General features: G+C 33.2%; 1 protein-coding gene across 7 annotated transcripts in view; it reads left to right on the forward strand.

The window, feature by feature from the left end:
* Positions 1–15,920, forward strand: part of OMA1 (OMA1 zinc metallopeptidase) — a 295,542-nt gene that overhangs the window by 8,695 nt on the left and 270,927 nt on the right. For all 7 annotated transcript variants that reach the window (XM_059066869.2, XM_067006994.1, XM_067007002.1 and 4 more), the window contains exons 3-7: positions 734–962; positions 3,506–3,679; positions 3,779–3,886; positions 6,987–7,115; positions 10,632–10,706. In XM_059066869.2, coding sequence (XP_058922852.1) covers positions 734–962; positions 3,506–3,679; positions 3,779–3,886; positions 6,987–7,115; positions 10,632–10,706 — 715 coding nt within the window. The remainder of the gene's footprint in view (positions 1–733; positions 963–3,505; positions 3,680–3,778; positions 3,887–6,986; positions 7,116–10,631; positions 10,707–15,920) is intronic.

Below are 15,920 nucleotides of genomic sequence, written 5' to 3' on the forward strand. Positions count from 1 at the left end.
GCTTATGCTCTTTTTATTACCTCTCCTTTGTCATGTTCTTGAGGGGTTAGTAGAGTTTCTGCTACTGAGCAATATTTGTTTCTAAAATCAGTGCTGAGATAGTTTCCCTTGTACCTTACTGAAGTACTGGCAGATTGTGTCAGATGTCTGAGAGCATTGGGGGCAGTGGTGGTTAAAGGTATAGATTTGTTGTACCATAAAACGCCTTCAGATGTTTATTTGGGCAATTCATCCCTATTATATCGCCCTCCTTGCCTCATTTTCCTCTTATTAACTCTACAACCTTGTATAAATTGGTAACTTCTCTAAGTCTCAATTTTCTCTTCTGTAACAGGATTATTCTGAAGATTAAATGAGATGATATACGTATAGCATTAGAAGAGTACCTTGAATGTGCTGAACAGTCAATAAATATTAATGGTAGTTATAGTAAAACTATAAGCTATAGTAAAACTATAAGTTATAGTAAAACTATAAGCTTCTCATTTAGTGTTTACCTTTAAAATAACTGAAGAAAATTCAAATGAGCATTAGAATTTTTAACTATAGCTCCATATAATTATGGATTACTTTTTCATCATTTAGCTAAGAATTTTTAAAAACTGAAAAAAAATCTGTACAGAAAAGTATAAAAATTCAAGTATTTGATGACAGAATTTTAGCATAAGCATTAAGTTTTGGTGATACATACTGATTCTATTATCAGAACTTTGAATTTTTCTTTTTGCTCTAGGGGCATAAGGAAATGGTGGCAGTCACTTCCTCCTAACAAGAGGGAACTATTTAAAGAAAGTGTAAGGAAGAATAAATGGAAGTTATTCCTTGGTTTGAGTAGTTTTGGATTGCTTTTTGTAGTATTTTATTTTACACACCTGGAAGTGAGTCCAGTCACAGGAAGGAGCAAGCTTCTATTACTGGGGAAAGAACATTTCAGACTTTTATCGGAACTGGAATATGAAGCAGTAAGTAGAAAGAATTGTTTTTAACTACATTGCTTGATGTAATACTCAAAGGAAGAAAGTTTCTTAAATATGAAAGATGCACTAGTTTTTAATTTGATAGCAAATTAGCATTTTTTCCAAAAGGCCTCAGACCTTTCATGCTTAGTATTCCTACTGCCTACATTGCCTTTCCTCTGGATTACCCGGCTAACTCCTGCTCCTCACATGTCACCTTAAATGTCACTTTCTCAGGAAAGCCTTCCTTGATTATCCTGAATGGGTTAGGCAGGGTGGCTGCGTTAGGCTCTAGGGGGTATCCTTCATACAGACTGCGTTATGAATTAGTCATTTGTAGCTATGCTCTGTGCTTGGCTATACTGGGGCTAGGTCTCCTACTTTTCTCTTTGCATACTGTCCTTTTAAAACACTTATGAGGGTAACACCATAATTATTTGCATAATTGTTGGTTGATATTTATTTCTATACTAGCTCCAGGGGGTCAGAGACCCTGTCTATTCTGTTTATCACTTCATCTTAAGTACTGGCACAGTGTACAAAGTAGTGCAGTGCTTAGTATATGTTTTTTGAATAAATAGATCTGTAATTTGAATTTTTGTACCTTGAAAATAAAGTAGAATAAGATATTCCCCCACCCCGGCACATCAATTTTGGCTATTTATTATATTTTTTGAATGCAAAATAAAGTTGGAATTCAGAAGTCTTACCTCCTTGGAAAGTATACTCACTCAAGTAGTTAAACATTTTATACCACTAGTGAGTTCCTTGAGGACAGATCATCTTTCTATCTCTCATGCTTGGCACATAAACAGTATAGACAAACCTCATCTTATTGTTCGTCACTTTATTACACTTTGCAGATGTTGCATTTTTAAAAATTGGAGGTTTTTGGCAACCCTGTGTCAAGCAAGTCTATCGGTGCCATTTTTCCAACAGCATTTGCTTACTTCGTATCTCTATGTCACTTTTCGGTAATTCTTGCAATATTTCAAGGCTTTTCATTATTATTATATTTGTTAGGAAAAAAAGATTATGACTTTCTCAAGATTTAGATGATGGTTAGCATTTTTTAGCTATAAAGTGTTCTTTAAGGTATGTACATTGTTTTTTTTAGACATAATACTGTTGCACACAATATGCACTGGGAAACCAAAAATTCATGTGACTCGCTTTATTAAGATATTCACTTTGTGGTGAATATCTCAATAAAGATATCGAGAACTGGAATTGAACCCACAATGTCTCTGAAGTGTGCCTGTATATGCTCAATTAATATTTGTTGAATTTATAACCTCACTTGACAGCTTTGTCATCATTAGATTTTTATATATTTTTATTTCAATTGAGCTTCTGAGTTTGTTAATGGAAAGTTACCATAAAAAAGGAAATAACAGTGGTTTTTCACTAGGAAGATTGTTCTTAATAAAGATAAGACCAATCTCTTCTATACAGTTTATACAGAGATTTGAGTTGTTTCTTAGAATAGTCTAGTTAGAAACAAGTTTAAGGAAAGTGTTCCGTTAAGATTGAGAAAGGCCTAGTGTTAAATTAGTGTTATTTTCTACCATTTATATCACTAAGAAGCTTTAAAAAAATTATATACATGTACATATTTTTTTTCTTATGTTTTAGCCTACAAATGTAATACCTGCTTGTTATGAAAATTCAAACACATGCTCTTATGGGATTATTATAAAGTACTATAATTTTGTTTGTTGTATCTACTTCAGTGTTTTTCTTTGTTTCAGACAGTTTACATTGGTGACTTGTGCTTTTAAAAAGTGCTATATAAAGACTTTAAATTCATATTCTATAAAAACATGTTTTTAATGCACCTCAAGGAGGAAGGTTACAGACATCTTGATTCATATATGAAAGAAATTATACATTTTATGGAAATTTAATATTTTCAGAACATCCTCACTTTTCAAAGTACACTTGAAAGAGTCTCATGAATATAGCTTCAGAAAAAGTGTCTTCATGTGGTGGTTAGTCTTAATTAGCATAATATAGAGAAAATGATATGCCCATTAGTTCTGAAATTTTGGTAATTTCAATCTGTCTGGCTAAAACACTTTAAAATTAATGAAGTGTCCTTTTTTTGGTGGAAGTTTAACTTTCTTATTAAGTATAGGGTGTTTTTCTATTCAGTATGTTATGAAAGTAATTTTCTTTTGTATTTTACTTTCTTATATGAAATCTTTCTGTTCTCTAGGCAATGTTTTGTTTTCTAAACTATTTAGGAAATTAGAAATAATATTTAAGCGTTTTATTTGTTTATAGGCTAATAGAAAAGAGTGAAATTTTTATTTCAACCAATTTATATGAAAAATCTTAGTTATTAGAATTTATTCTCTTTGTGAGCAAACAGATTGCGTAAATAATTCAAATTTGAAATTTTTTGAGTACTTAATATGTGCATATTTTTACATAATTAAAGATTAAAGTGTTCAATAATAAGTGCCATATAACACTCCTTAAAGCAATATGAACATTTTGTAGAGCTAACACTCTCTTAGAGACTACTTTTCTTTTTAATCTTTCAGTGGATGGAAGAATTTAAAAATGATATGCTAACTGAGAAAGACGCCCGATATGCTGCTGTTAAAGAAGTGGTTCATCATTTAATTGAATGCAATAAAGATATTCCAGGGATCTCTGAGCTCAATTGGATAATTCACGTGGTTGATTCCCCAGATATAAATGCCTTTGTGCTTCCAGTAAGTAAATATTACCCAGCCTAATTTTTAATTGTTAAATTTAATGTCCTTGTTTTTTATGTTGTTCTAATTCCTTACATTATTTTCATTATGGTACAGAATGGACAAGTGTTTATCTTCACTGGGCTTTTAAATAGTGTGACTGATATTCATCAGCTATCCTTCCTTCTGGGCCATGAAATAGCACATGCAGTACTTGAGCATGCCGTAAGTACCTAAAATGAATGTTCAGTTGTTGAAACACTCCTTTGAAATTAGCAAGTTAAATCTTTTAGAGAACTGAATCTTTTAAGTTATTTTTTATGATGGAATTTTAGTTTTTAGTAATTGACTTATTCTGTTACATGAGAAAGTATGATTGGCTAATTTTGAGAATTTTTATCATCTTTAGTGTTTGATACTGAATAATTAGTGTTTCTATTAAATCCTATTTTTATCACCTGTCTTTTTTGCTAAGAAGTGATTATTCTCAACCTGTAATTATTTCAAATTAGATTTTAAACTTTCCATAATTATTAACATAGTTATAATCTAGTCAGAAAATCAACTGTAGGAAAGTGATATTACTATTCAAGTGGTAAATGTTTTCTTACTTTTTTATTCATTCTCAGAGGATAGCTGAGAGCATCTCTGAAAATGTCTAGAATGATATGCCATGTATAATTAATGCAGAGTAATAATAATGATACCTTGCCATTTTACAGTTTACTGAGTTTTTTAATACCTTCTCATTCATAATTTTAATACTATCCTCATGAGGTAGATATTTAATAACCCTATATTATAGGGGTCCTCAACCCCCAGGCCGTTGACTGGTACTGGGCTGCACAGCAGGAGATGAGCGGCAGGCGGGTGAGCGAAGCTTCATCTGCTGCTCGCTCCCCATCGCTGGCATTACCCCCTGAACCATCCCCCCACCCTGTCCGTGGAAAAATTGTTTTTCATGAAACCGGTCCCTGGTGCCAAAAAGGTTGAGGCCTGCTCCTATATTATATACGAGGTCTGTAATGTTTCTTTTTTTTTTTTTTTTTTTTTTAAATTATTTATTTATTTAGGGGTGTGTTGGGTCTTCATTTCCATGCGAGGGCTTTCTTTAGTTGCGGCGAGCGGGGGCCACTCTTCATTGCGGTGCGCGGGCCTCTCACTGTCGCGGCCTCTCTTGTTGCAGAGCACAGGCTCCAGAAGCGCAGGCTCGGTGGTTGTGGCTCACGGGCCCAGTTGCTGCGCGGCATGTGGGATCCTCCCAGACCGTGGCTCGAACCTGTGTCTCCTGCACTGGCAGGCAGATTCTCAACCACTGCACCACTAGGGAAGCCCTGTAATGTTTAAACATACCCTAAATAACATGACTAACCTGACAAACTGGTGGAACTGGAACTTTAATCAAGGTTTTCTGTTTGCAAGCCTGGCACTGCTTCCTTTTCCCCCAGTTACCCGGCTGGCTGTTGGCAGCACTTTTCTCATAGATCATAGAATTCAGGTCGATTTATACCCTTGTGAATATACATCTGTTTGACTTGGTATGAATCTAGAAAAATAATCTATTTGTTTACTCATATCTTTATTTTTATTCATTAAAAATTGTGCATGGCTCATTTGTTTACATGATTAGAGAGAGGTATATTTTTTAATTGAAAACACAAAGGTAAATAATGGAAGGATTGTGAATATATCAGAAATGCAAGTAGTATTAACTTCAAGTGGAAATGATAATGTTATTAATCCCTCTAAAAGTCATCTCAAATTCTGTCTTTTCCTTAGAGTATCAGTAAGATGAGGTGGGCCAAAGTTGTGCTATTCAAGAGCGCAAATAGTAATTATCTCCTTTATTTCTTCTGAGTTACAGGAAAATAGAAAAAAATTTTTTCCTCAAACAGATACATACAAGAATAAATCTAAGCAGTTGAAATACATTATTTCTTTCTAGAAATGGCTTCATAACTGCAAAATCAATCAATTTTGGCCGTTTTTATTTTTTAAAAGGTGTTCATTTCAGTACATTAATTTTTCTGGCATCTAGGTCCGTGCCTTATTCAGCATAATGTTGTCATCTCTATCAGTGCAAGAGCAATAATTAGACGAGACATAAAAAGCAAATGGTCTTAAAAATAGGAAATAGTTATTAATATTTCTTTGTTAGAGGTCTTAGACACTGTCAATACTGTTTTCTCTTTTAGGAGTCTCCATTTTATGTTGTTTTCATTATTTCACAAATACAAATTTAAAAAATTTTTTAGTTTTCTAAGATTATGTAATAACCATTATATTCTTTAATAATTAATTACAAGGTTTTTCTCTTCTATAATGACTTCATCATTTAGTGCTAAAATAATTCCATAATTGTTTTTCATCAGTCTTATAATGAAGCAAAGAATGCTTTGTGAGGGCAGATTATATTCAGAAGTATTCTAGGTGATTATTTTTAGTTGTTAGCCATGTTTCATACATTCAAGTAATGATTCCTATATTATCAGTATCAGCACTACAATAACATTTACTCAGCAACTTTAGTGAGGAACAATGAACAGTCCAGTGCATTAAACTTATATTTAGATATTACTACTCCAAACAACTATTTTAAGTAAAACATTTTTTGGTTACTGCTATAAGTAAATACAAAAAATCATATAACTAAATTTCCTGGTGGGAAATACCAGGCTGATAAAGTTGCAAACTTGCATGACTCTTCACATATTATGTCATGAAGTCAAAAGACTTTTATTTACAAAATAAATTTCTAATATTTTCCTGAATTGTTCCTTGTTTTAACTGCTTCATATGTTAGGTAGTGTTTGGTCTCTGTCTAAAAGTATAAGCATAATAAACACATTTATTTGATTTTCTAAAAAGATTTAGTGACTGTATTTGAAACTATAACTTCCTGGGTTTGATTTCTTGTTCTTTTACTAATTGCTTTGTGAATTTGGGCAACTCTTTTAATCTCTCTTCATCTTAGTTTATCTATAAAATAAGGAACAATTATACCTATTTTACAAGATTATTATGCTTGTTAATATAAGACACTGTAGGTTAATGAACCTGTCATTGTATCTGAATGGTGGTAGTAGCTCAAGTAGATATTAGTTGAATGAATAAATGAATGCATAAGTATGTAAACAAGAGATGGGAAAAACAGACTGGGAAAGGATAAAGCACACAGAAGAAAAACAATTTGCAGTCTTACTTGGCGAAGTTCAGTTAAACACATGTAATTATTTAATGTGATTACACACGATGAACTAGAAAATGTAAGCATGTACTATCTGAATTTATTAAGTGTAATTTTCATTATTTTGATTTTTCTCAGGCAGAAAAGGCTAGCTTGGTTCATTTCCTGGATTTCCTAGGTCTGATTTTTCTCACAATGATTTGGGCCATTTGTCCTCGAGATAGTTTGGCACTTTTGGGCCAGTGGATTCAGTCTAAATTGCAGGAGGTAAGTCTGAGACAATAAGTTGAATTTGCCATGCTCTTTGGTGAGCACATTTTAATATTACTGTAAAGGAAAAAGTACCAGAAAAGTTTTCATACCTTATCATGAATCTTACCATGAAAAACAGGTGCTAATTTTTAGTGTCTTATGTCTTTCTATTTTTAGGGGATATTCTTTTTTAAAAAATTTATTTATTTTATTATTTAATTTATTTATTGTTTCTGGCTGCATTGGGTCTTCGTTGCTGCGCACAGGCTTTTCTCTGGTTGTGGCGAGTGGAGGCTACTCTTCATTGCGGTGCGTGGGCTTCTCATTGTGGTGACTTCTCTTGTTGTGGACTATGGGCTCTAGGTGCGTGGGCTTCAGTAGTTGTGGCTCGCGGGCTCTAGGGCGCAGGCTCAGTAGTTGTGGCGCATGGGCTTAGTTGCTCTGCACCATGTGGGATCTTCCCAGACCAGGGCTTGAACCCGTGTCCCCTTCATTGGCAGGCAGATTGTTAACCACTGCGCCACCAGCGAAGCCCTTAGGTGATATTCTTAATAGTGAGCATTCAGATTAGAAAATATTACATCTCTTATATGATGGAGATAGATGGGTTAGAAGGGCTGGCAACTTGGGGCTAGCATTTTTTTTTTTCTTTTGCATAGTTACTGTTCTTACAGAGAGAAGCCCAGTCACAACCCTTTCTTTCCTTCTGTTGCTTTACCTTCAGACCTTCCCCTTTTGTCTCCTAGTAACAGTGGTGTACTCACTGGATGACTCTCCCTTCCCCCAAATATTTGCATTTTAATGGGGAACTCTTAAAACCTGTAAAATTTTATGGGCGCAGGGTTGGCAGAAGCTGCTTGACTACCCTCATCTCCTCCCAGTTAAATTAATGTTGCCTGGAAAATAATGAAAGGACAGTCTTAATAGGTGTTTGTGAACTTTTGTTTTTAGTACTTATGCATAATGATAGTCATCTGATAAAATTTGTTGGGTCCTCCATGTTGTTCAAAACAATACACTACTGAAAGGAGGTCTTGCAATCTTAATACTTGCTTTGTTTAACTATGATTAGCTATTTTATTTTATGTCTGTCATCAGATATTTCTTCTTGTCCTGGGAGGTGTGGTTATTTAGGAACAATCTGTTATTTGTCTATTCAGTGATTTGTGGAGCACCCCATCAGAGTGCCATCTGGGGGCTCTTTAAATCCAACGTGTAAAATTCTTTGAGACAAATTGCTTTAGAAATTGAATAACGCTAAGTCTTTTATTCAGTGTTAGCATATCATTTGGTCTCATTTATATTGAAATAAAGGTTCTTAAACGGAAAAAGAAAGAATGGTTATTGCTTAGATTATAGAATCTCATATTTTGAATTTTATTTTTATCATTGATGTGCTGGGAAGTCAAAGAAGGTAATGTAGTTTTCCCCCCATTTATCAATAAATAGCTTTTTCTGTAATGGAATCAGGAGATTAAGTCATAAGAAAGATAACCGGAAGCTGTTTCTCCCTTGAAATACTTGATGATCCTGCTATTTGAGTATAATTCTTTAATAATTAAACTGAAAATGAAGTAAGGATTACTTCCGTTTGAACTCCTTTTCCCTAAATCAGGACCCCCTCCCCGTAATTTTGGTGACAAGGAAATATTTCTTTCTCTAAAAGCTTGCTCATTGTGATTGGAGAGCAGAGGGGAATGCTGATGGTGCAGTTCTTGAGGGGGAATTGCTGACATTTTTTTGTCAGAGAAAGGAGTAGAGGAAGGAAGAAGTAGGGGTCCATCACTTAACTGTCTGGGTATAATGTAGCAGCCCTCATAAAGTGCTACCAGGTGGGGTTTTGAGAGCTATTAATAATGGTTATAGTAGCTAACATTTATTGAGTACTTAACTGTATTGTAGGCACTAGGATAAACACTGTAGATTAATTTTGTACAGGGGTTAAGAATACAGGCTCTGATCAGATGGATCTGTGTTTGAATTTAATCTCTATTAGACCTAAATTTTATAGAACTTCAACAGGTTACTTCACTTATCATAGGTTTCAGTTTCTTTATATGTAAGTCTGGATAATAGTAGTGGCTAACTCAAAGCATTATTGCGGGTTTAATTATACATTTAAAGCAGCATTTCTCAATATAGGCACTATTGACATTTTGAATTGACAAAGAATTGACAAGATAATTCTTTGCTGTGGGGAATTGTCCTCTGCATTGCAGAATGTTCAGTGGCTTCTACACGTCTAGATGCCTCTACCCACTAGATGCCAGTAGCACTCCCCCCTCTCTCCCCAACCCCAGTTGTGACAATCAAAAATATCTCCAGACATTTCCAAATGTCCCTGAGGGACAATATCATGTCCAGTTGAGAACCACTGATTGAAAGCATTTAGCACAGTACCTGGTACCAATAAGGACTCAACAAATGGGAGTTATTATTATTATTTGCTCATTTTATCCTCTCTGCAGGTCTAGGAGTTTGGTACTGTTACTGCTCCATTTTACATATGATGCTATTGGGCTTAGAAGGGTTAAAAAATTAGCCCAGAACTAATAGTTAATACACATCAGCATTTGGGCTTGAACATGTTTGTTTCCTTTTAAAGCCAATGTTTTTAATTGGTTATACTACCGGCAGATTCGTTGGGACACCTGCAGACTGCTAATGGAAATTGCAGACACTATATAATATAGTTCAGCAACCTAAAACAGGCATGATCGAGAAGGAAGCAAGTCATATCTAATGGTCATATACAGTGGATTAGATTGATTTTACTATTTCTAGCCATTACTGACACGCAGCTACCTCTGAAAAATTGCTTCCCCAATTAATAGCTCTTCTCTCAAAAATCCTGCCTATTGATCCATCTTCTACAAAGTTTTAGTACTTACTGAAAATTAGTATTTAACTGGAAAGCATTCACGTAAATACAAGTAATTAGGAAAATTACAGTTATAATATCTATTTGTATTCTTTTATTGAAGTTGGAAGAAAAGTTCATTTTCCTAACTAATCAATACTTAGAAAACAAAGAGGAAATTAAGATAATATGTCAAAGAAAGAATATTCTGCTATATGGTTAATTTTCTAACTGAGATAAATCCTCTAGTAGTGTCACTGGCTATTATATAGCTATAGTTTTTCAATTTTCTTTTAAAACTGCAAGATCACAATGTTCCTTGGTCATATTAAAAATCCTGCATCAATAAGCTTTCTTAGGGAATCCTCTACATAGTAAGCAGAGATTATAATTGGAAAAATAGAAGTCCACTATATGATACTGTGGACTCTCCAAAAGTTTGCAGGCATGGTTTTTTCCTATTCTTTCCATGTTTTAAAAATATTAATCTCTGATGGAGGAAATAAAGGCTGCACTTTGTTTTATACCGTGGTGTTCTTTCAATGTTAATCATGGAGAGCATAAAAGCTATATCCTAGGTACTTCATGAAATTAATTTCTAAAATCTCATTTTTTGCTCCTTTTGTTTTGAAATAGCCTTAATGGAACTTTTCTTTCTTATTTCTTCTTAGTTTATGTTTGATAGACCATATAGTAGAACACTGGAGGCTGAAGCTGACAAAGTTGGACTACAACTTGCTGCAAAGGTAAAATATTTAGTAGTTGAGAATACACAGTGTCCTTCACATAGTAAAAGATAAATGTGTATCATCTTAATGAGGTTTGGCATGGGCATAGAATGAAAGTTGGACTATATATAATTTTTCATTAATACCTTTTTAAGTCTGTGCCCTCTGGAAAGCTATTGCTATCTTTATTTTACTCCTTTCCCTTAGTTTGCTGATCTAAGGAGGCTTTTTGAGTAAGTAAGATGATGTGTAGCTGTTTTTCCCCACTTGGAGAAAGGTTTATCTTACTGTAGCTGTATTCCTGGCTATGCAACCTGAATTTTCACCATATAAATAAACGATAGAAGAGCAGGCTTATTACTCTGTATCTTTCAGATTATTTTTGTTGCAGCAGATGGCTTATTTTTGCTAGCCACAGAGAACAGCTCTGGGCCTTTACTCTGGTTTACGTTGGCTTTGTTCATATCTACCTAACAGGGCACTTCATGCCTGGCTGCTGCTTTTAATCACCTGTGATAACTGTGTATTATTAGTAGGATTTAACATTAAAAGTAAAACTGCATTTTTAAAAATGAGTGAAAACAATGCCACTTCACATATTAAATTCAAATTGTATTTGATTCTTTGTTGAGTTTTCAGTAGTTATTAAAAGTCCTAACTATTGAAAATTACTATTACCTGAATTTCTCATTATGAGTTTTATGGATTTAATTTTGTAAATCAAGATATTACTCATTCACAAAAGCAGTGTTCTTTGAATGTTACATAAGTAGAATTAAGTGAATTATCAGGCTGAATAGATTAAGAGGTTCCCAAATGATGGGCCACAGATTGGCTCTATCAAGAATTTCCTAATTTTAATGTACCTACAGTCTGTGAAATTTTCCCTCTAGGTAAGTGCATTCTGTCTTCTGATTAAGAAATCTTTGCTTATTTCAGTAAATTGTTCCTGTTTTATTTGCAAGAAGTTTTATTGTTTTGTTAAATATAAGGAGGAGGTCAAGATAATTTTTTTCCCACGTGGATATCTAATAGACTCAGCACTATTTATTGAAGAGTTTATCTTTTCTCCACTATACTTCAGTGTCTCTTTGTCATCAATGTGGGAGGCTGTATGTAAGTCTGTTTCTGGACTCCCTGTTGTATTCCATTGGCCTGTTACTTATCTCTGAGCCAATACCACATTGTCATTGTAGCTGTGTAATAAGTCTCGATATCTCATATCTTGATATCTTGATTTCTGTCCTCCAGTGTTGTTTTGCAATATTGACTTGGCTATTCTTGGTCCTTTGCTTTCTCATATAAATTTCAGAATCAGCTTGTCAAATCACATAGCTGTACAAAAACATGCCTGGGATTTTGATTGGAATTGTGTGCATTGAATATAGATCAATATGGGGACAGCTGACTAGTGTCAACAGTATTGAGTCTTCCAATCCATGGATGGTATATTTGTCCATTTATTTATTAGATGTTCCTTAATTTCTTTCAGTGATGTTTTGAAATTTTTTTCTGTGTATAGGACTTATACATCTTTTGTTAGATTTATTGCTAAGTGTTTGACATTTTTGATGTTGTTATGAACAATGTCATTGAAAAAATAAATTTGCCTATATATATAGAAATAGTTTGTTTTTATCATTGACTTTGTATCCAGCAACCTTGCTAAATAAATTCACTTAATTCTAATAGTGTGTAGATTCTTTTAGATTTTACATATACATAGTTATGTTGTCTGGGAATAATGACAGCTTTATTGCTTCCTTTCCATTCTGTATACTTCCTTTTTTTTTTTTAAACCTAATTGCAATGGCCAGAAACTTCAGCACAGCGTTGATGGTGGGCACCTTTGTTTCTTCCTGATCTTAGTGGAAAAGCATTCAATATTTCACCATTAATTCTGATGTTTGTTGTAAGCTTTTTTTAAACCTGACTTTTGTCAGATAAGAGTTTCCAGTCTATTTCTAATATGCTAAGAGATTTTTAAAAATTATGAATATTAAGTTTTTCAAATGGCTTTTCTGCACTTATTGATGATTATATAGTTCTTCTTTAATCTGTTAATGTGGCAAATTACAATAATTTTTTTTTGTTTAAAAAATGACAATTTTTAATTTTTGAAATAAACCAATTTTGTCAATTATATTAACCTTTTAATGTATTGCTAGAGTTGGTCTGCTAATGTTTAGTTTAGAATGTTTCTGTGTTCATAGGAGGTAGTGGCTTCGAATTTTCTTGTAATATCTTGTCAGGTTTTGGTATCACATTATGCTTATCTCATAAAATGCCTTGGGTAGTGTTCCTTCTTTGTAAGAGTTTGTGTAAGAATAGTGATATTTATTTTTTCAATGTTTGGAGAATTCATGGGTAAAGCCATATGGGCCTACACATTTCTATGTGGAAGAGTCTTTAATTATGGATTCAATAGATGTGGAACTACTCTTTAATAGATGTAGAACTACTATTCAGATTTTTATATTTTTGTGTCAGTTTTCATAAGTTTTGTTTTTCTAGGAACTTAGGTTTTGTTTAAACTTTCACTATTATTGGTATAAAGTTGTTTTGATATACTCTTATATCTTTAATGTCTCAAGGATTCCTGCATTCTACAGATATATTTTTAAAATGTCCCCTTTGTTCCTAATATTGGTGATATATGCTTTGTCTTTTTGCTAGATTTTATTACGTTCATTAATCTTTTCAAAAAGATGTTTTGGCTTTGCTTATTTTCTCTATTCTATGTTTGTTTTCTATTGTTTCAGTTACTGTTGTTATCTTTATTATTTCCTTCTGCTTTGAGCTTTATCTGCTGTTCTTCCTAACTTCTTTTTTTTTTTTAACATCTTTATTTGAGTATAACTGTTTTACAATAGTGTGTTAGTTTCTCCTTTACAACAAAGTGAATCAGTTATACATATACATATGTTCCCATATCTCTTCCCTCTTGCCTTCCTAACTTCTTAAAATAGATACTTATGTCATTGATTTTATGTCATTGATTTGACATTTTCTTTTCTAATGTATACATTTATGCCTAGCCATTTTCTTTTCAGAATATCTCATCATATTACAAGTGTAGATATGTTTTTGTTTTCTTCAGGTTAAAATATATTCTTGTTTTCATTGTAATTTCTTCTTTGACCCATGGGTCATTTAGAAGTATATTCCTTAGTATCTAAACATTTGTTGGTTTCCTTAGTTTCTAAACATTCCTTGATTTCTAAACATTTACCTTTTGTTTTTGATGTCTAGCTTAATTACAGTCTGATGGGAGAATATACTGAATGGTGAATTCTTTCAAATTTGTTCAGTTTTGCTTTATGGCTCAGCATGTTACCAAGTTTGTTAAAATGGTATGCACTTGAAAGTGGATTCTGCCCTTTTGGGTGCAGTGTTCTACATATGTCAATTTTGTCAAGTTTGTTAAATCTGTTGTTTCAGATAATCTATATCCTTGCTGAATTTTTTTCTCTGCTTTTTTTTCTCTAGTTACCAAGAGAGGTTAGTCTCTCATGATGCTGAATTTTTCTGTTTTTCCTTTTAGTTCTATTAATTTTTGCTTTTTATATTATAATACTATTTTAGCATACTCATATAGGATTGTTAGAGTTTACTGGTAGCTTGATCCTTTTATCAATATGTAATCCCTCTTTGTCTCTAGTAATTCTTCTTGCCTGAAGTTCTCTTTTTCCTTTATTAGTATTGTCGTGACAGCTTTCTTTTGGTTAGTGCTTGCCTGTCATATCTTATTCCATTCTTTTATTTTCAAGTTTTCTGTATTCTTATGTGTGTGTCTCTTATAAGTAACACATAGTTGTTTTCTCGTCCTTGCCCTATTTTGGATGTTTTTAGTCTGTTTATATTTTTAATTTGTATTTCTTAGCGACTAGTGCTGTGGAGCATATGTTCTTGTGTGTACTGGCCATTCGTGTATCTTCTTTTGTTAACTGTCTTTTTAGATTTTTTTTTTTTTTTTTTTTTTTGTGGTATGCGGGCCTCTCACTGCTGTGGCCTCTCCCGTTGTGGAGCACGGGCTCCGGACATGCAGGCTCAGCGGCCATGGCTCACGGGCCTAGTCACTCCGCGGCATGTGGGATCTTCCCAGACTGGGGCGCGAACCTGTGTCCCCTGCATCGGCAGGCGGACTCTCAACCACTGCGCCACCAGGGAAGCCCTTACTCAGTTTTAAATTGAGTTGTCTTCTTATTCTTACATTGTAAGAGTTCTTTATACATATGCTGGATATAAGTCCTTTGTCAGGTATTTGTGCAAATATTTTCTCTTGTTCTGTGACTTGCTTTATTTTTTTATAGTGTGTTTTTAACAATAAAAGTTTAAAATTTTTATGAAATCTAATTTTTCTACTTTGTGTTTAATTTACTTTCTCTAGTTTTCTAAGGTAGGTGCTTAGATCATTGGTTTTAGACTTTCTTCTTGCTTAGAATAGCATTTAAAGCTCTAAATTTCCCACTCTGCATTGATTTAGCTAGACACAGATTTTGATATGTTGTATTTTTATTTTCAGTTAAGTCAGAATATTTTCTAAAATTTCCATTGGGATTTCTTCTTTCATCCATGTGTTGTTCAGAAGTGAGTCATTTAATATCCAGGTATTTGGAGTTTGTCTAAATGTTTACTTCTAATTAATTATTTCATGGTCAGAGAATATACTCTTTGAGAATTTAATTTTTTCAGTTCTGTTGGGACTTGTTTTATGGTGTATCATTTGGTCTATTTTGGTGACTGTTCCATCATTTGTAAAAATGTGTATTCAGTATTTGCTGAGTGTATACTCTATAAATATCAATTAAATTAAGGTAGCTTATAGAGTCATTCAAATCTTCTGTATCTTTTGATTTTTTGTCTACTTGCTATTGAGTAAGGAGTTTTGAAATCTTTAACTATGACTGTGGATTTGTCTATTTTTTCTTTCAGTTCTGTTAGTTTCTGCTTCCTGAATTTTGAAACTCTCTATTAGGTGCATACACATGTGGGATTATTTTATCCTCTTATTGAACTGGTTGATTATTGTGAAGTATTTTTTTATTTGTCCCTAGCAATATTCTGAAGTATTTTTTGTTTGGCATTAATTTTTTTAAATTTATTTTTTATTGAAGTATAGTTGAATTACAATGTTATGTTAATTACTGCTGTACAGCAGTGACTCAGTAATACATATATCTGCATTCTTTTCCATATTCTTTTTTTAAAAAAATTAATGTATTTGGTCGT

This window comes from Kogia breviceps, chromosome 1 (genome assembly GCF_026419965.1).
Source record: "Kogia breviceps isolate mKogBre1 chromosome 1, mKogBre1 haplotype 1, whole genome shotgun sequence".
In the NCBI taxonomy this organism is placed as follows: domain Eukaryota; kingdom Metazoa; phylum Chordata; class Mammalia; order Artiodactyla; family Physeteridae; genus Kogia; species Kogia breviceps.